The sequence below is a fragment of the Callospermophilus lateralis genome, chromosome 4 (assembly GCF_048772815.1).
Source record: "Callospermophilus lateralis isolate mCalLat2 chromosome 4, mCalLat2.hap1, whole genome shotgun sequence".
NCBI classification, from domain to species: Eukaryota; Metazoa; Chordata; class Mammalia; order Rodentia; family Sciuridae; genus Callospermophilus; species Callospermophilus lateralis.
This window is the reverse complement of record NC_135308.1, coordinates 134,014,243-134,034,324: the sequence shown is the minus strand read 5'-3', so window position 1 is coordinate 134,034,324 and position 20,082 is coordinate 134,014,243. Positions and strand designations below refer to the sequence as shown.

The following is a 20,082-nucleotide window of genomic DNA, read 5'->3' as shown; positions in this document are numbered from 1 at the left end:
TTGGGGGCTCATTTTCTTTTTCCCATTTATTCATTTCCTCCAGTTATCTGTTGTCTTCTGGCATTTAGTATTGGCCTAATATTTGTGCAACGCTCTGGAAATTACTTTGTTACAATGTTTGATGATTATTCTGCTACATTGCCTCTGCTAATTGTAGTCATACTGGAGAATATTGCTGTAAGCTTTGTTTATGGCATTGATAAGTAAGTATGTTTGTTTTTATGGTTTCATTTTTCATCTCTAGTTTGAAAACACCAATTATCAATACATAATTCATTTAGAAAAGTAGAGAAATGAATAGAGGGAAAATTCTTTACAAAATCAAATCTTTTACAGGCTTTTGTTCATTCAACAATTTTAGTAATATTTATTCCTCTCTTAGGTGAGTATTTAGAATTGTGTAGATATAATATAATGTAGAAGTCTGGAGCTTTGATTTAATTCTGATTATCAGATTAAATCCCAAGAGCTAGGGAATGTTGTCATTGTTCCAAGACAAAGTTCTTTTGAGTTACTTTGTTATCCACATTTCATAGATGAAGAAAACCAGGTTTACAGACCTAGTGACTTGGTCATCATACTCCTGGATAGTGGCCAATCTGGGTTGCAAAGCCATTTCTATTTAATCTAGAGCCTATCTCCCAATTATTGTGCAAAACTATATTATGGGAGGACTGTTTGTGTCCTAATGCTGTATTTAGGAGGATGATTTTGGTAAATGATATATCCTGTTCTGGGTTATATATGTAAAATTTGTTGTACCCAAACATCATATTCATACGGAGACATTACTTGAATTCACTTTATATCTAAACCTCTGGACTATGTAAAACATATATTATATATATATATATATATATACATATATATATATATATATAAATTGATGTGAAATGAAGCATCAGATTAATCTCAGAAGACACATTCTCTTTTTAAATTTTTTTTTAGTTGTAGATGGATGCAATACCATTATTTTATTTATTTTTATGTGGTGCAGGGGATCAAAACCAGTGCCTCACACATGCTAGGCAAGCGCTCTACCACTGAGCCACAACCCTGGCCCCAGACACATATTATTTTATGCCTTTGTCCAAATTATTTTAAACTCATTGCCTCTAATTAACAAATGAACTGAAGGGGAAAATCTTCAGGTTATCAAAGCCTGTGTAAAGTAGGAAGGAATGTATATTAAGTGAACACCAGAATCTTCTTAACTGACATTAGGAACATCAAACTGATATCGAATGAGTTGTGACAAAGCTTAAACTGATATCAAATGAGTTTTTCAATTGTCAAAAGCTCCAGGCCAGGAAGGGCAGGAAGCCTACATTTAATGATTACATACTTATATCATTGCAATAGCAATGATAGAGCTGTGTGACATTCATTGACCTTTATACCTTATAAAAATACTGTATGGATGGCAAATAAGCATATCAAAAGATGTTCCATATTATATATCATCAGAGAAATGCAAATCAAAGCAATATTGAGATACCACTGACTACACAAAATGCTGATGAGGATATGGAATAGCAGAAACTCTTGCTCATTGCTGGTGGGAATGCAAAATAATGCAGTTATGTAGAAGGCATTTTAGCAGTTTGTAACAAACCTGAAGGTACTCTTATTATATGGTCAGGATCTCTCCATCTTCAAAGGTCATATTTTGTCTTAAGAGCAGTATAAAATTCTTACTTTCCCTTCCATTATGACTCTGGAGCAATTTTATATTTTTCCTGTTCACCTTCAACAATTCTATGAGCTCGGTTCTGCTCAATTTCCTCTGCCACTATTACCTATATTTCTACAGACAGATTGAGAGAAAGTAGGCAATCAAAACCTCAATGTCTGAGACAGCCAATAATTCAAATGCAGAAAAAGAAAATGTTGTAGCATTGCAATTTAATGATCAGGAAAAAACATGAAGAAAATGAAAATGAATAGGATAATGATCTGGAGGCAAAAAAATATGGCAAGAGTTTTTTTTTTTTTTAATTTAAAAAATTCATCCACAGGACTTGGGAGGTATTACTTCAGTGGGAGAGACACAGAGTCATGCAGCTGGGTTTCTGATACTTCCCCAGTCATTGGCAGCTCTTCTCTGCTGAATGTTCCCAGCTAAACTGAAGACATGCCTAAGCTGGGAGAAATGTCATAGGCTCCTTGCTCTAATTTTAAGAATTGCAAAGGGATATAATGCGATAAAGTTATCAATGCTGGGGCAAAACCTCTTGAAACTAACAAACTAAAGTTCCCTTTCAAGACCAAATGTTGCACTGCAGAGAATGTGATGGAATCACAATCCTCATTTAATAGAGTGATGTAAAAAAGAAAGTGAATATAAACATGAGGTGGAGAGCAGAGGTAGTAGATTTGAGTTATTGTAAAGCAATCTTTGATGACTTTGCAGAAAAGGAGAAAATATATTCATCTCTCTTTGCAAAACATTCAAGAAAATTTATTTCATTCAAAGGTGGTTTTGTCTTAAGAACAATTATTTTAAGGAAAAAAAAGGAGAGGAGTATAATGATTATCCCTGCAGATAACAAAAGGCACACAGGAAAACTAATTAAAAACCAGTGCTATTTCAAAGCAAACTAAAATAATTTTTCAAAGTTGCTAGATACTATGAAAGGATAGCATAATATCAGAATTATTTAAAAATTTAAAAAATGATAGCAAAAAGAAAGATTTGAAACAGAGAGGTGCAACTTAGGAAATAATTGTGAATAAAATAAAAACACTTTAGAAATGTACACCAAATTAAAAGGAACATAAAACTGTAAGCATAAAACTGTAAGCACCTAATTCTGTGAGAATTAGGTGATAGCAAAGAGGAATATATGTTTTATTATTTTTAGTTGTAGATAGATACAATGATTTTATTTTATTTATTTTATTTTTATATGGTGCTGAGGATCAAACCCAGTGCCTCACACATGCCAGGCAAGTATAATCCCAATCCAAGAGGAATATATTTTTAAATAAAGAAGAAATAATGAAGTGTCAGGTGGTGGCACATGGCTGTAATCCCAGCTACTTGGGAAGCTAAGGAAGGAGGAGTCCAAGTTTAAGACCAGCCTGAGCTATTTAGAGACATCCTTTCTTAAAATAAAAAGATAAAGGGATGAGAATGTAGTTCACTGGTAGAGCTTTTCTAGGTTCTATCCCCAGTACTGCCAAAAACCAAAAAACAAACAACAACAAAAAAAAAAAAAAAAAAAGAGAGAGAGAAAGAAAGGAACATTAAAAAGAAGGAAAAATTTAAAAAACAAATAGAATCATAGTTAAAAGGAAAGCTAACTCAAAATATATACATATACACATAAAAATCATTTGCCAGACCAAATATAAAACTATAATTCAAGAAAATTATCTGAAGTAAGTGACAATTTGAATGTTGTTGAGTGTTTTTCAGCACACAGAAAAATAGGCATAATGGCCAGCACCAGGTCCCAATCTAGATTATTCCAGAGAAAGAAAGAAAAAGGATCATTCATGCCAAAACAAAACAAAACAAAAAAATAAAATAAAACAGCAAAATCATTTCTCAGGGAAAAATCTGACTTTCTGGAACAATATGATGTTATTTGAATCATCTATGATATTAAAGGAAAGAACAATCTATTTTTAATTAGCCAAATTGATATTCTAGTATAGTGACCACAGATAATTATGAACATTCGTTGTTATTATGATCCCTGTAAAGAATTTACCAAGAACTAGTTTTAGACATCCAGAATGTCTATAGAAAATTCACTATTAGCTGTATAAAGAGAAACAGAATACTATATAGTGGCTCTGTGCTCTGTGCCATGACAGCCTTGCCATCAAACACTGTGGGTAAATTTTGTTTTAGGTAACCTATACCTCAGTAACTTGACTTAAAAAAATTCCAAACAAACAAGCAAGCAACAAAAACAACAAAACACCATGTCTAATCATGTCTCTAGGTCTAACTATATTTTAGAAGAAATGGGGAGTCAGATGTACGTGTGAACCATGCTGTGGGGAGACTGGTAGACTTTGCAAATAACACAGTTGACTTAACAGAAAATGGCAAGAAACAAAAAGAGAGAAGAAACTTAGAATTAAACATGGACTTGAGAGATACATCAGCTAGATACAATGTGGAACTTCTTTCAATTCAAGCAGACTGTGAAAAGGGTTTTATTTTATTTTTTTTTAATAAGGAAAATGTGAACACCAATGAGGGATATCTGATAATAGCAAGGAGTTATTACTATGTGAAAATAATATAAGGATTTTTTCATGTATTGAGCACATGTTGTGCTCATAAAATAGAAAGTTATCTATAGGAGGAGTCTTTTCAATAACTTGCTTAAGAGGGTTTTCACTGAATGAGAATTGAAGTACTTAACTGGTTTCATTTTACTTTATAAATATTCTTAATTTATAAGTCATCTTCTAATATGAATTTTTGACTTATTGTAAATGTCACAAGGCATTCACAGTTAAATCTCTGTCAAACATTGATATAGTGCACATTTTCTGGTATAACTGTGTTAATCTGAGGAATAATTAAATACTTTCTTTTTATTCAGGTTTATAGAAGATCTAAAAGATATGCTGGGCTTTGCTCCCAGCAGATATTACTACTATATGTGGAAATATATTTCTCCTCTAATGTTATTGTCATTACTAATAGCTAGTATCGTGAACATGGGGTTAAGTCCTCCTGGCTATAATGCATGGATTGAAGATAAGGTAAAATACAAAATAAAGGAGTTTTGTTTTAAGAAAAAGTATATGAAAAGCCACCTTAGAGATTTTCATCTTTTGTTTTCTTCATAGTATTTTTTGATGTTTAATGGTGTTACTTTTTCTTTGTTCAGGGATCTCAAGATTTATGTTAGGTGCCCTGAATATCTGAGGTTGTTTTTAAGACATTGTGCATTTTTTTTTAGCACATGGGAATCACTAACTTGTCCTTGATGAAGCAAGTGCTTTCATGTGAACATTGATGAACTAATAATGATAGGCTTTAACTCCAGAAAACATGTTAATATGGAAATATTTTTTTCTATATAGTTTTATTAAATTGTATCTCAGATATTATACAACAATGAAAATACACATTAGCTTGGTAAACATAATCTAAATAACTAAATTTTAAAGTGTTGTTGTAACTGATTTCTATCAGTATCGACTATCTCTATATTTGTTTTCAAGGTGATTAACTACATATTGATATAATTATGAGATGTGTATTAACTGTTATAAAATCAGAGTGCTTATTTTTCCAAGATAACTCTGTCCTTATACTATGTATGGTCAATAATTATATAATAATGACCACATCACAACTGAGATATGATCAAGCCTGCTATTGTTACTAAAACCTTTGGCACCAGATGTGCTTGAAATTTTAGATTTTCAGATTTTAGAAAGATAACTTGGTACATACAACAGGTTATCTATTACTAACTAATCTAAAACTTAATGACTGAAAACTATGGTAATTTATTGGTTCTTACACTTCTGTGGGTAAGCTGGAATTTTTTTTTTTAATTTTAATCTTTTGTTGGCTAATTCACACAGTTGTGTTCAGGTTGAAGAGCCAGCTCTCTTAGTGGTCTTTCTTTCTTGCCTTTCTCGAAGCATCATGAGCTCAGGATAGCACTCTAAGAAATAGAAGCAAAAATTGCAAGCCTTTTAGGGTCTAGTCTTGGAAGTTTTTGAATGTCACCCCCACACTTTTCTAGCACACAAGCAAGTCACAAACCTAGCCTAGATTTCTTTGCTTACAAACTTGAGACAAATATATTTTTTTGATGTATGTACATATTAGAATATTAAGAAATTTTTTTCTTTTGACTTTCACAGGCATCTGAAGAATTTCTGAATTATCCAACTTGGGGTATGATTGTCTGTATCTCTCTAATGGTCCTGGCAATACTGCCCGTCCCAGTAGTCTTCATTGTTCGATGCTGCAACCTCATAGATGATAGTTCTGGTAACTTAGCATCTGTGACCTATAAGAGAGGAAGGGTCCTGAAAGAGCCTGTAAACTTAGAGGGAGATGATGCAAGCCTCATTCATGGAAAGATATCAAGTGAAATGTCATCTCCCAATTTTGGTAAAAATATTTATCGAAAACAGAGTGGATCACCAACTCTGGATACAGCTCCCAATGGACGTTATGGAATAGGTTATTTGATGGCAGATATGCCAGATATGCCAGATATGCCAGAATCTGACTTGTAGCTGGATGGAATCAGCAGGCTGTACTTGGTTCATTTATCAATGAACAAATTGGCTCTACTAAGAGAAGCATTAGGCTTCACTTATCAGAGGGCGCTCTCAGGTGTTCCAGGGCTGTAATCTTTAATCCTAACAGTATGTATCAGTTCAGCTAGAGCATTCCTTTGGATTCCTTGGTTTACATTTGTGCAGAAAGGATTACAGACAAAGCTTACAATGACTGAGGTCCATGTTTGTCAGGATTTTTTTAAAGTACTTTTGGTGTATATCAAGTATTTCTATCTCTAAAAAAAACAGGTGTTACCTCAGTTTCAAATAATTTCTGGATTTAATGGTACTGGCAAATTGAAAATGGTATTCCTTCAAATTTGTAGGTTTGCCTTCAGGGTAACTCCCAATATTACAATGAGCATTTACATCAGTTGGTGCCTCTCTGCACATTTCTATGAATATATTGTGTAGATAGGCTGTACTTATTTTGGTAGCATTGATACCTTCTTAGGCATTTAGTTGAAGAAAACTGCAAAATATTTTCTTATGTAATAGCTGTATAGAGCAATAGTATCAAAGAGTGAGAAGGCACTAATGCTGGGATGAAAGGTCAGATTTAGAGATGACTGTGGGTCAGGTGAGTGATGGCTGTATATTTTGTGTAAAATATATGTGTGAAATTGATCCAAGAATGAGTCACTCAGCACTCTCAAGAATCATGCAGACTCTGCATTTTTCTTATGCCGTGTGCCTAAAAACCTACTTGATATTTATTGTGGTTTCAAGATTACTCATAGTATATTTATATAATATACTTGTGATGTATATAGATGTATATTGGTACTCTAAGTACTGATTTGAAAACTTGAAGCAAGATGGCATTTTATTTCGTATATTTCTGTTTTGCTTCTGTTTTATGCAAATAAAAATCCTTTTTTAAGTGATTGTTAAAATTGTATGGCATTACACTTTAATCTACAAATAAACAAAGTTTAAAAATGGTGTTTGTTTTTCACATTGATTTTCCTTGAATCACCTGAACTGGATTATCTTGCATTTCATAACAATTAGACATTGCATTCCAAGCAGAAGTAATAAATCAGTTAATAGAGCTACAACCACTTTAGGGACACAGGAAATATAAAGAAATGATGTTTTAGCATAACCTCATGAGTTTTGAAAAATACTTATAGACTCCCAGGAAGTCATGTGTACCACAGAGTCAGTGCTTGCTGCTTAAATAACTGTCTCTGAAGTTAAAATGTTGTGAGTTTTGAAAAATGAAGCTATCATTTTTTTATAACAGTTAAAGCAGATAAACCTAACATGTAGCAAATTTTCAGAAAATAATACAAAATTATTAATTATGATCCTTTACATGCCTGCACTTATTCATCCTACATAGCTGCAAGCTTATTTCTTTTGTCCTACTGAAGCAAGAATTAAAGACAGGCAGTCCATTTAGATAGGGAATCAGGTCTGATTGAGAAAATAGAGGCCAGTTTGAGAATGGGAAGTTGGAGACCACCCCTGGGAGATTGGAATGTTAATGTCTCCAGAGCCCTTTAACTACCAAGATTACCAGCCTATATGACCCCTCCCAAAAGATTGCAGATAGGGAATTGTTAATGCCTCCTGGGCTACTACCTGGCTGGGTCACTCTATTAGACCCTTCCCTTGCCCACCTGCTTCTCATTTTTGGCCATTTGACCAAGCATCTCCTGGGCCTAGTCAGGTAAGCAGGAAGGAGAGAGATAAGGAGGAAGAGGGCTGGGGAACAAAGAAAGTCTAAAATGTATAAAAGGGACAGGATACTCTCACTTCTTAGGATACCAGTGATACCACTAGTTACCCGTGACAAATTCTGCTCCCTCACATGTTGAAGTATAACATTAGAGAAGCACAGTGAGGTAACCATATAAAGCAGTGTTTATTTAAAAAAGAGATAACAGACTTTTCCCAGGAGGGAGGTATCCCAAGAAGTGAGGGTGTTTTGCTTTTTTTGCCTTTGTATATGTCCTAGGCTTCCTTTGTTCTCCTGCTTGGTAGGATGGTCAAAAGGTGGGAAACAAGTGGGCTGAAGGGGTTGGGGAGGAGTGATCTGGGCAGGAAGGGGCTATAATTAACAACTCCTGGTCTCAAGGGATTATCCCTGGGACAGGTTACCTTAGCAACAGGTTGGAACAGGAGCCAGTTATCTCGATAAGGGTGGAGGAAGGGCTCTGAAGGAATTACCATTTCAATTCTTCCGTTTTCTGGATTCAACCCTTGCCTATCCGCCTAATACACTAGTATTAGGCATTTTCATCAGTGCACCAGCTATAATCCTCTTCTCCCTCAAAAGTCTGTTATTATTATTGTTAGTTTTTAAAGAGAAAGAGAGAATTTTTTAATATTTATTTTTTAGTTTTCGGTGGACACAACATCTTTATTTTATTTTTTATGTGGTGCTCTGAGCATAGTAGGTGAGAGTGCTACCACTTGAGCCACATCCCCAGCCCACTATTATTATTTTTAAATAAAACCTGCTTTATACATTTGGTAGTGTATAAACATTGCCTCTCTAATGTTCAAACTTGAACATTTAAAAGAAAGCAGAGCTCATCACTGATAATCAGTGGTATCATTCCTTCTCCCCATCCCCCCACCCTCCCCCATCACAGCCCATTGTCCTACTCTCTGATTCACGTATAAATAAGATCTTGTGGTATTTGTCTTTCTGTGTCTGTTTTATTCCACTTAATTGAACAATATTCCATTGTGTGTATTTATTCCAGTTTCTTTATCCATTTATCCCTTGATAGACAGTTAGGTTGCTCCCATATGTTGGTTATAGTGAATACTGCTGCAGGGAATGTGGGAACAGAGAGATTTCTACAAGGTGTGGACTTCATTTCCTTGTGGTATGGTCAAGAGTCTGGGTACCTGCCTTGCACTAGCAAATAGATCTCCAACTTTCTGTTTACAGAAAAATAGTGTGAAGAAATTAGGAATAATATTTTTTGAAATGGAAGAGAATCTAAACGCCTTCCCTTCTAATGTTCTCACTTGGCAGAGGAGGAAATGAGGACAAAGAATTCAGAGACTTGAACAAGGTCCTCTCCTTTTTGCTTTTTTCTGGAATCACCTCTTCAAGTGTTCTTTCAGTCGGTTTGTTCACCCTTTCTTTCAGAATCTGTTAACTAAAAATATACTTTCTTCTTAGTAGCAAGCCAAGAGGATGATTTTAATTATGGTAGAAATGCTGTCCATCTTTTCATTTACTTGCCTTACCAGTGCAGCCCTTATGTACCCTTTCTCAGGCACTGTAGTGACTAATCAATAAATAGTGGTTTGAAGTATCTTTCTCTGTACTCTAAAATTTAAGACCTTTGTCTTGTGTTATTTTCCACTGCTTCTATACACTTTGGCCCAGTCTTACACTTAATGTATGCAGCCCAAAATTGTCTATGACTTTCAAAAGGAAAGGAGACTCTGGAGTGGCAGGAAATCTAATGCAGTTTTCAGAGTGGAATAAAAGGGTGAGAAAGAAAATGCATCCACCCTTATGTGTGAGAGTCATGGGGGAGACCAATAGCTTGATGCAATGGGGTCACACATATAATTTCATGAAAGTATATTTGCATGAAAGTGTTTATGTGCACTTTTAAACTTAATTTTTCAGTTTTTAAAAATTTATCTTCTATTGGTACATAAAAATTATACACATTTATGGAATATATTGTAATAACTTGATATAATGTATGATGATCAAATCAGGCTAATTAGCATTTCCATCTCAAAAAGTTGTCATCTCTTGTGTTTGGAGCCTATGAACTTCTCTCTGCAAGTCCTTTGTAAAATTTATAATAAGATGCAAGCTATTATCACCTACAGGGCTGCATAATATTAGAATCCATTTCTCCTATGCAACTGCATTTTGGTAGCTTTTATACAAAACATCCTTCTCTTTCCCCCTTACCCCTGTCCTTCCTAGTCTATAGCCATTACTATACTGTTGTCTTCTATGAGATCAACTTTTTTAGCTTCCACCTGTGAGAACACTTTAGGTACATTACTTTTTTTCATTAAATCTTCAAATACGTATGTGATTCCAAAGAGTTCAGTATCAGTATATAATTCTTCTAAGCTATGATGTTTTCAGTCACCTGTGTCCTTTCATATTCTCAAACTACTGAATGCAATTCCTTTTGGATTTAGGTGCAGGGCATGAGTTTTTTTTTTTTTTTTCTATTTTTATTTACTTATTTTGGTGTGCATTCTTGGTTAGGAATTGTGAGAACAAAGAAAAAAATGACAAAGGAATTATTAATCCTAATTTGTTTTTCTCAGAATAAAAATAAAGATGCTACAATCTGATAATTAGGAAATAATTATGTTGGTATGGAAAAGTTGGATTTAATAATAATAATAAAACTTGAAAAACAAAATATTTTTCCTTTTGAGTTTATTCTATAATTATTATGTCTCCTGAACTCCCTCAAAGGAGAGAGTTGGTTGAGAGTTATTGAATAAAATCAATATCAATGATAACAATTACGTAGATTTCTTTCCATAAATTTAGTTGTAAATGCTTGAGCCATAAAAGTTTCATGAAAAGAAAAAAACATTAAACTATAGAAATCTGTTAGAAATATTTAATATTCCATAAGCTGAGTGCAGCATATTTTTAGCTATATACTTTAGGAAAGGAGTAATATACTCTATATGTTATTTCCCTCAAATGACAGACCCCGAAATTGGCTCATCTAGTTATTAAGACCTGCATTCCTACTTAATACTTCATCTTAAGAATGCTTGTCATGTGGAGGTAATAAGAAAAGCAAAAAAGGGACCAAGACATTTTCTTGCTCTAAATTAAATTCTTTTGGGATTCCACTATTGTTTTAACACCAGTGTTCTTTTTATCATTACCACCAAAACTGAAAATGCTTGATTTATATCAACAGCAAGAAATGTGCCATGTGATGCCTGGGTAGTATCATACATAAATAAGAGTGCTACTATGTAAATAAGAGAAATCATGCTCCATACACTGATGGTAATATCCCAGCTGCTATTCTTCTATCAATGACTCTTAAACCCTGGTACATTCAGCTGTATGGGATGGTACATAAAAAATTCTTTAGAAGAGATTGACATATTTCTGAGAATAGAACTTTCTCAGGCAAAGGCCATTATACTAGTTATATATTTTTTTCAGCACCCTTTAAAAGAAAACATGCAAAAAGAAAAAAAAAAAGTAAAACATGGTACCTTGCTATATCCTGGTCTGAGAATATGGAGTAAATTTTACATGTTTCAAGTACAGTAACAATGTGACATTCATTTGATCTCTTCATCACTAGCATTTACCCTAATCATTGACAAGGTCAACAGAATTCACAGATTCAGATGCCAGGCCTGTGACTATTCCCCTTGAAACTCTCTCATGCTATTATCAGGAATATGTCTTTTCTCCACTTTATTTTAAAGCTTCATTTTAAATTGAGAAAATAGTAAAAGGATCCCTATGGGAACATTTGAGGTTAGTTAAATCAATATCTGACAAAATTGAAAAAAATGAAGATAGCCTCCCTGAATAAGAGGAGACCTGTGTCGCCTAATCTCTGCTAAATAACTCAAATAGACGTTTAATTATTCACTGAATACGTTCTTAACCCATTTTTGGAGGGTAGACTAATTTGAATTCAACCTTTTAAAATCATTCCTGTCAGATTTAATCATATCAATTCTGAGTTACTAGAGACAACCAATCAAGCAAGCAAGCAGTAATTCTAAATATTAATGTCTACTCTCCATTTCTTTTGCCAACTAAAGGCAATAGCAAACTAATTATGAAATTTAGTTTCAATAGAAAAAACTCTGATTTATTTATGGACTATGTACCTTATTATCATGATATACGACTTATTTTCTATTTTGTATTACTTACAACTATGAGTCATAATAACTCATGCCACAAAACATGGAGAGTTTTTTCCAATCCCAAAATATTCCACCTTTTCCTCCACATCTTAAAAAATACTTACATATTCAAACAAATCTTAAACCAAACAAGCAGAAACATCTATCTTCTGGGTGAATGTGGCAGTCATCCCAATAGCACAAACAGCAAAATTTTGATCCACCTTTCTTGTTTACTTGTTTGTTTATTCTGAATTCTCTTAGAAAACAGAGTAGTTTCCATGATAAACTTCAATTTTTCAAAATTTTCAATTTTTCAACTTTTCAGCTTGCTTGAATTAGACTGTTAGAACTGGTTCTGCATTTTCAATCAAAGTGAGCTAATACCTCTAGGATGGGGGTTGTAGATAGAAGCATTTAGCATTGTTGGTATTCTCACCAGAAAAGTACACTTTGTAATGCCTTCATTGACAATAAGCACTAATTTGAGACTTTGCCTTGATTCTTTCAATTGAAAGCACCTGAAATTCACAAGAAGATAGTTTCATAGAAATTCAATAGTTGTCTACAATTTAGGCATAATTATGATCATATAATTTCAGATAATGTTAAGGCCATGAAAGATTTGTGGTTAGAGGGAAAATATTTTTGGCATTAAATGATGCTATTTCTAAACAAAATAATGATAATGACAATGGTTTGACAATAGACTAAAGAAAATTTTACATTTCTGTCTGACCATCATAGTCATCAGAGAGGAAGAAATAATTCATATGTAGATGAGTTTTGGGTTTAGGGAATACGAAGTCTTGCCTGTATAATAACATTAACAGATAAGACCAGATAAAGAAATGGACTTGTGAGCTCTCGCTTTCCTTTACCATGCTGTGAGGTCCTTCAATGATTAGTCAAACATGGCCACATTGTGTACCTTTTTTCTTGAATTCTCAAGGTTGACTTGAATTTTGAAGAGCTGGGACCAAAATCCTTTTCAGTAGTCCTGTTATCAGCATTTGCCTCTAGGAATGTGAAGTAAAATTATGAAATGTAAACTACATTATTGCTCTTAGCAGTAATAAATTTATATTTTACATAATTTTGAGCATATTTTTCAAAATGACATGAATAAATTTATTTTGTGAGCATTTCTATTACAGAGAGGTTCTATTTATTTTCAAAGTTGATTCATGACATTCTACACAATGGTAATACACAATAAATGTCTAAGCTAAAATGGAAAAATCAACTCACTCATCTTTTAAATACTTTTATTTTAATAAGAAATTTTTCAAAATATTTTTCTAATATCCAGATTGTTAGTGTAATATCAGTACATTATATCAGTTTTCTTGATGCTTACTTTCACTTAGGAAAACAACATTTAAATTATTATTTATTTATATTTTCCTTTTAAGATTCAATTATGTTGACCTTTTTTACATTTTTCATATTTTTTTCTACATACAAGAAAAAATACATTTTATTTTAAAATAACTTGGTAATAGTGGTGTATTAAATAAAGCCTTAAGCCATGCAAAGTAAAACTCCACATTTTACATAAGCTTACACCTTCTGAAGCACCACCATATTTTCTAGGTTCTGCTTTTCCTTAGTTCAAACTCCTAAATATGAAAGCCTTTGTTCTTCGTGATATGTTACTCTTCAGCAAATCTCTCTTCTAGCACATTCTATAGCAATTGCTGTAGTTACAGTCCTTTGACTATTCTCAATTCCTTCTAATCAATTGCTTTCATATGCTATTTTCTGTTTCCACATTCCTCTCCACTCCTCATTCTTCCTGGTTTTTGGTTAGAATCAACCCATCTGTTTTAGTCAACTTTTTCACTGCTGTGACTAAAAGACCTAACAAGAACAATTGTAAAGGAGAAAAAGATTATTTGGGCACTCACAGTTTCAAAAGTCTTCGTCTATAGACAGCTGGCTCCATTCCTTGGAGCTTGAGGTCAAGCAGAACATCATGACAGAAGAGTGTGTTGGAGGGAAGCAGCTCACATGATTACTGGGAAGCAGAGAGAGAGAGAGAGAGAGAGAAACTCCATTTGCCAGATACAAAATATAAGATCCCAAAGGCACACCCCCACCTCTTCTAGCTGCACTCTACCCACACTCAGTTACCAGTAGGTTATTCCTATCAGGGGATCAATTCGCTGATTGAATTAGACTCTCTGATCATTTCTCCATTAAACTTGCACTGTCTCACACATGAGCTACCGGGGGAACCCTCACATCCAAACCAAAACACCATCCTTCCACTCTCAGTTTAAGTGGTATTTCCTTCTGTAGGGCTGGTTGTCCTAGTTAGTGCTCTGCCTACCTTTGCAGTAGCACTCATTACATTATATTCACATTCTCTTTTGTATATTAGCCTATAAGCTCCCCAAATTCAGAAGTGTTGTTTTGTTCAGAAGTGGATTTCCAAAACTTAATCAGCACTTGGCATGGAAGAAACATTATATATATATATATATATATATATATATATATATATATATAGAGAGAGAGAGAGAGAGAGAGAGAGAGAGAGAGAGAGAAGTAGAAAAAAGAGATATGATAAGTTGGAAGAAAACATCAGAGGAGAACAAACATGGCTTTATCTGAATGCCCACACTCTTTGTTTTGGATGTTGTTATGGTTTGGATATGAAGTGTCTTCTAAAGGCTCATGTGCTGAAAATTTGGTCCCCAAGGCAAAAATGTTCAGAGGTGAAGTTTTGGAGAAGTGATTGGATTGTGAGGGCTCTGATCTCCCCAAAGGATTAATCCATCAATGGGCTCATATTTGAATGGACTATTGGCAGACAGTGGAAAACTGTAAAAGATGGGGCCTCCTTGGAGGAAGTAGGTCACTGAGGATGTGTCCTGGAAAGGTGTATGTCCTCCCCGGCCCTTTCCTTGCTTTCTCTTCTTCCTGGCTGCCATAAGGTGAGCAAATCTGCTCTCCCAGACTATTCTGCCATGCTGTATTGCCTCACCACAGGCCCAGAAACAATGAAGCCAACTGACCCTGGATTGGAACCTCTGAAACTGAGCCAAAATAAACCTTTCCTCTTTAAGTAGTCTCTACCAGGTATTCAGTCACACCAATGGAAAGCAGACTAACACACATGTGGTTAGCTGCTTAAAGGTTCATGTGTGGGAAGTCTGGTCCCAGGGTGTGGTGATGTGAGAGATGGTGGAAGCTTTAAGAAGTACAATCTAGACGGGAGATAATTGGGACTGCTGTTCTCAGAAGGGATTAATGTTGTTCTTTTGAAATAGGCATTAGTTCCTGTAAGAGTAGTTGTTATTACAAAGCAAATATGGACCCTTCCTGTATCTCTGGCTTCCCAACTCACTATATCATCATTCTTCCTCATTTGTGCTCCTACCATGAGGCCATCAGAGGTAATATGATATCACCAAGGGGGTTTTCACCAGAGGTTGAAGAGATCTCGGATGTTCAGTCTCAAAAACTGTGTGTTAAATTAAGCCTTTTTTAAAATTTATAACGTACATAGCCTTAGGTATTTTGTTATAACAAAAGAAAACTGACAAATATACTCATTATAGGATATAATTGGTCTGCCTATTTAATTTGTTAAAACTCCCTAAAGTGATCTTACTGGGCATAATACGACAATTTCTAGGTTCTTTTAGGGAGCATGGATAAATATATAAGATTGTTGTATAAGCATCTTGATCATTGAGAACCAGTAGTTTTGAAACTAGGTTGCCTAGGAGCTCAAATAGTGCCTTAGTACCTCTGGTACCATGTAATACACATAGCTTCTTCATGCCCTCATATTCTAATCTCAAATCAGGGATCAAGACAGTATTTAACTCATTAAGTTGGTATGACAACATAATGAGTTAATACTGTGGAATTCTTTGTACCTAAAATAACACATGTCAAATAAAACTAATCTTATAGACTTCTGACATTTTATTTTACTCTTTATCCAATTTTTCCACCTGGAAAAATTGGATAAAGAGTAAATTTATCCAATTTATACAATTTTGCCACAATTTAAACATTAAAATGAATATTTTTATACATGATTAAATACTTACCATTATATTTCAGTTTTCCATTAAATATACAATTGTAATTTTGATACATATTTAAAGGACATTATGTGAGAAGGAAATTTATTTTTAAAATTCTACACTAATTAGCTTAGTCAGAAAACAGAAATTTACAAATAAGTTAAAATATTTTATATTCACAAAAATGGTAAAAAGCAAACAATAAACAAATAGAATAAAGAATATTGAATCATAGCGTTTAAATCTTTACCTCACCAATTTAAAACCAGTATAAAACCACTGTCATTCAAGAATATTCCACAAGATGGCAGTAGCACATTCTCAAATCAAAATAAGATTTTCAAGTATCTTCATTTATTATGTCCAAGTAAATTGACAATGATAATTAAAGCTTTGGAAGGTGTATGAGTGTGTAAAATGCTGGGTATTTTTATGCTTAAAGCTTTGTATTTTACACTTTTACTAGTCTGTAATTTAAAAAATATATATTTTTATTTTTATGTAGAAATAAAACTTTTGTAAACATATATAAAGATGAACACTGCTGATTTCTAAAAGAAAAACAGATAAACAAACATTAAAAGTGTTGTTTTCCTAAATGAAATATGCATAAGAAACCAAACTAAGCAATTCTGGGCATTAGTTTAAAAAAAAAACTTTGAAAATACTCTTATTAAAATAAAAATAGTTAAAAGATGAGTCAACCTATGTTTCTGTCATTGCTTAGGTACGTGTATACCTGTGTGTGCAGGTGTGTGTGTGGGGGGGGGGGTATTAGCATGTGTAACACGTCATGAATCATCTTTGAAAATAAATAATATCTCCTTGTAATAGATAAGCTAGCAAAATAAATTTATTCATGCTATTTTGACTAATATGATCAAAAGTGTGGCAGCATTTCTCTTTGCTATAAATCTTCTCTTTCAGCAAGTTTAATGGCACCAGTATAATATATGATTATGATTTTTAGAATACATAAATTCTTGGAGAAAATAAATATGGAGAGTACCAATACTATTATTTACAAAAATTGAGATTGATAGTAGTAGCAATAATGTTACTCAAAATATATTTCAGCAACAACTAACATTTTTGGATTAAGTGCTTACCTCATGTCAGGTAAAGCTCTTGGTTATAGCTTTACAATTGCAATCTTATCTTTTTCCCCCAGGACTTATGTATGACTTTGCTGTTCAGTACTATGAGTTCTATTTTATGCTTGAGAATTAAAATCCATTGCCTAACTTCACAATGCTAGTAGGTGGCAAGATCAGGTCTTACAGAATCTGAGATCTTAACAAGTTTCCTGGAATAAAGCATCAAAACTTTGATGCAGGCATGGAACAAAAAGTCCATTTTAAAAACAAGGTAATTGATTTTCTAATATTTTACTTAGAATCTGTGTGTTCGTGTGTGAAAAGGGCCCATTTTATATGGTGGTTGCATTTGAGCTAGGGATTCTAGGATGAAAGTGAATTAGTTAAAAGACATGGTGAGATTTCCTACTTTTTTTTTTCCTTTTCCTTTATCATTTTTTTTTCCTTTCCATAAACTTTGAGCTTTTGCCAAGACTGCTAAAAGACTGGTACATACAATACAGGGGAAGGGAGAAAATAAGTAAATAAATGAAGGTTGAAAGAAGTCGAATTTCTTATGATTAAAAAAAATGCAGTTATAAACAAGGAAGGAGGAAGACTAAAATTGGAATTTGTAGTGTGAGATCATAATTTTATAAAGTAAATTATAGATAACTATATAAAGAAGTTTGTGTATTGTATAAACACACACACACAGACACACACACAAATTTGTTTTCCCCAACTTTCTCTATAGCCTAATGAATAAATAATGATACTCCATTTGAAATGTGCACACTAGCAATCAAATCTTGGTTTATAGTTACCATTCTTCACCAGGGTTCCTTGAGGAAGAGACTGACTCTAGGACTTGGCCAGAAAAAATACAAGGATGATCTTGGGACAATCTGTTGGGTTGGGAATTAGAAAGTGCTCAAAGAACAATAAAGATATGTCAATAGGATATTCAACAACTTTGAAGGGGTTTTCATGGGCCAAAAATGGGAGAATGTGAAGATCAGTGTAAATAATGATAGTAACATCTGTAACACTGAGAAATAGAAATCTACAAGGCATATATACATAAAGAAGCAACAGTATATATATAATAGAAGAAATGGTAAACTCTAAGGCAAGTATCATGCCAGCTAATAAAAATGCAAAGGGGATGGTGGAATTGTGAAGTAAGTATTTGACAACCAGCACAGCAATAATAAATGCATGAATCATAAATGGTTGCAAAAAATTGTGGATGAAAGATTAATGAAGAATAGGACATTTATAGACTTTCAAATTATATTTCTACAAAATACTTTGAAATTCCTTTTTACCTAATACATACACAAATCAATTAATTCTACAGTGGAGAAATATAGCACTATCTTAAACAAATTATAAAATTTAGCATCACAAGTGAAATGAGAATTACTCATTGTGATTTTTTTGAGGAGAAAACATGTACAAAATCAATATAAAGCTTCTAAAAAGCAACTGGCTTATACTCTTCACACCTGTCAAAGACATGAAATGCAAGAAGAGTCTGAAAAAAATTGTTTCAGATAACATAAGTCTAAGGAGACATGCAATTAAATGTATCATACAACACTGGATTGGATCCTAATCCTTTATTGCATACTATGGGAAGTTCAGTAAGATTTGAATAGGGTTTGTGAATTAGATGATAATATTTAGTCAATATTTGATTGGTAGTGATTTCCTGATTGTGATTATTTTACTATGGTTAGGACAAGTGTTCTAATCTGGGAAAAATGAGAGTGCTTAATACTATCTGGCAACATTTATATTGAAAATATTTCAAAATAAAGATTTCCTTAAAAGGCACATGGAAGAATTTAATAAAACAGCAAATGCTAAAGAAAGGAGAGAGGCATAAGAGTGAAGTGGTGAAGCCGGGAGAAGGCAGGGGTAAGTGTAGGGATAAAGTTTGAGACGTGGCCTGAGTCCTACCTTGAAGGACTTTGCTGCCTAAAGGCATTTGGCTTTTATCATAAAAGAAGCAGCAACCCTGACTGTTTTTAAATGGGTGATTAAGATAATCGCTTAGCAAGTGTGACTATAATGTAGAGGAAAAGGAATAGATGGATTGGGGTTAGAATTTACAGTTACAGATTGGTATATGAATGGAGGATTTTGGATGACTCTGAGGTTTTCTGTAAAATCAAAGAGCACATAAGTTACACTCTTGGTACATGCCAAAATACATGCATACCATAGGGTCTTGCCTGTAGGAAACATTCTATTAGGTATTTTGTGTATACATTAGTTGGTAATTTTTCTATAGTTTGAAAATAACTGGAAGCATGGGAAGAATTACAGAATAATTCTTTCATAGTAAATGTTCTATGAGGGAATTACAGAAGCTTGTACCTCAAAGCACTTTAAAGTGCTAATGTAAGCTACTAATAGGATTACCACTATTGTTCTTTCACATTTTAGATAATTTAATAACAATTTCATCATATTGCGGAATACCAACTCGTCAATTGGTATGTGATGGTTCATAGAAATAAAGTATTGTAGCATTAAAAGTCATTTTAGTTGTGATTACCAGAATCTTAAAACAACATTATTTTTTAGTATTTTCCGATCCATCTCTAAGGATATCTGTGACTAGGAAATTCTTGCAGTAATTTCAGAGAAACATCAACAAATATTGATCTTTTCTGCCTGTTGGTTTGTTTGTTATTCCTTCTGCTTCATCAAACTTCCTCACATTATTTATGAGGATAAAGAATCTGATAAATGTGATAGAATCCTCTGTCATTTATAGGTGATTGGCTGTTAGTGTGATGCAGAAAAGAGATTGAAAGGGA

The 20,082-nt window shown here is 33.5% G+C and overlaps 1 protein-coding gene across 1 annotated transcript in view; it reads left to right on the top strand.

Annotated features, from left to right (window-relative positions):
- The window catches only part of Slc6a15 (solute carrier family 6 member 15), a 28,106-nt gene extending 21,875 nt beyond the window's left edge, over positions 1 to 6,231 (top strand). The window contains exons 9-11 of the mRNA XM_076853191.1: positions 44 to 203; positions 4,569 to 4,731; positions 5,851 to 6,231. Of these exons, the coding sequence (XP_076709306.1) occupies positions 44 to 203; positions 4,569 to 4,731; positions 5,851 to 6,231 (704 nt within the window). The remainder of the gene's footprint in view (positions 1 to 43; positions 204 to 4,568; positions 4,732 to 5,850) is intronic.
- Positions 6,232 to 20,082: the final 13,851 nt, after the last annotated feature.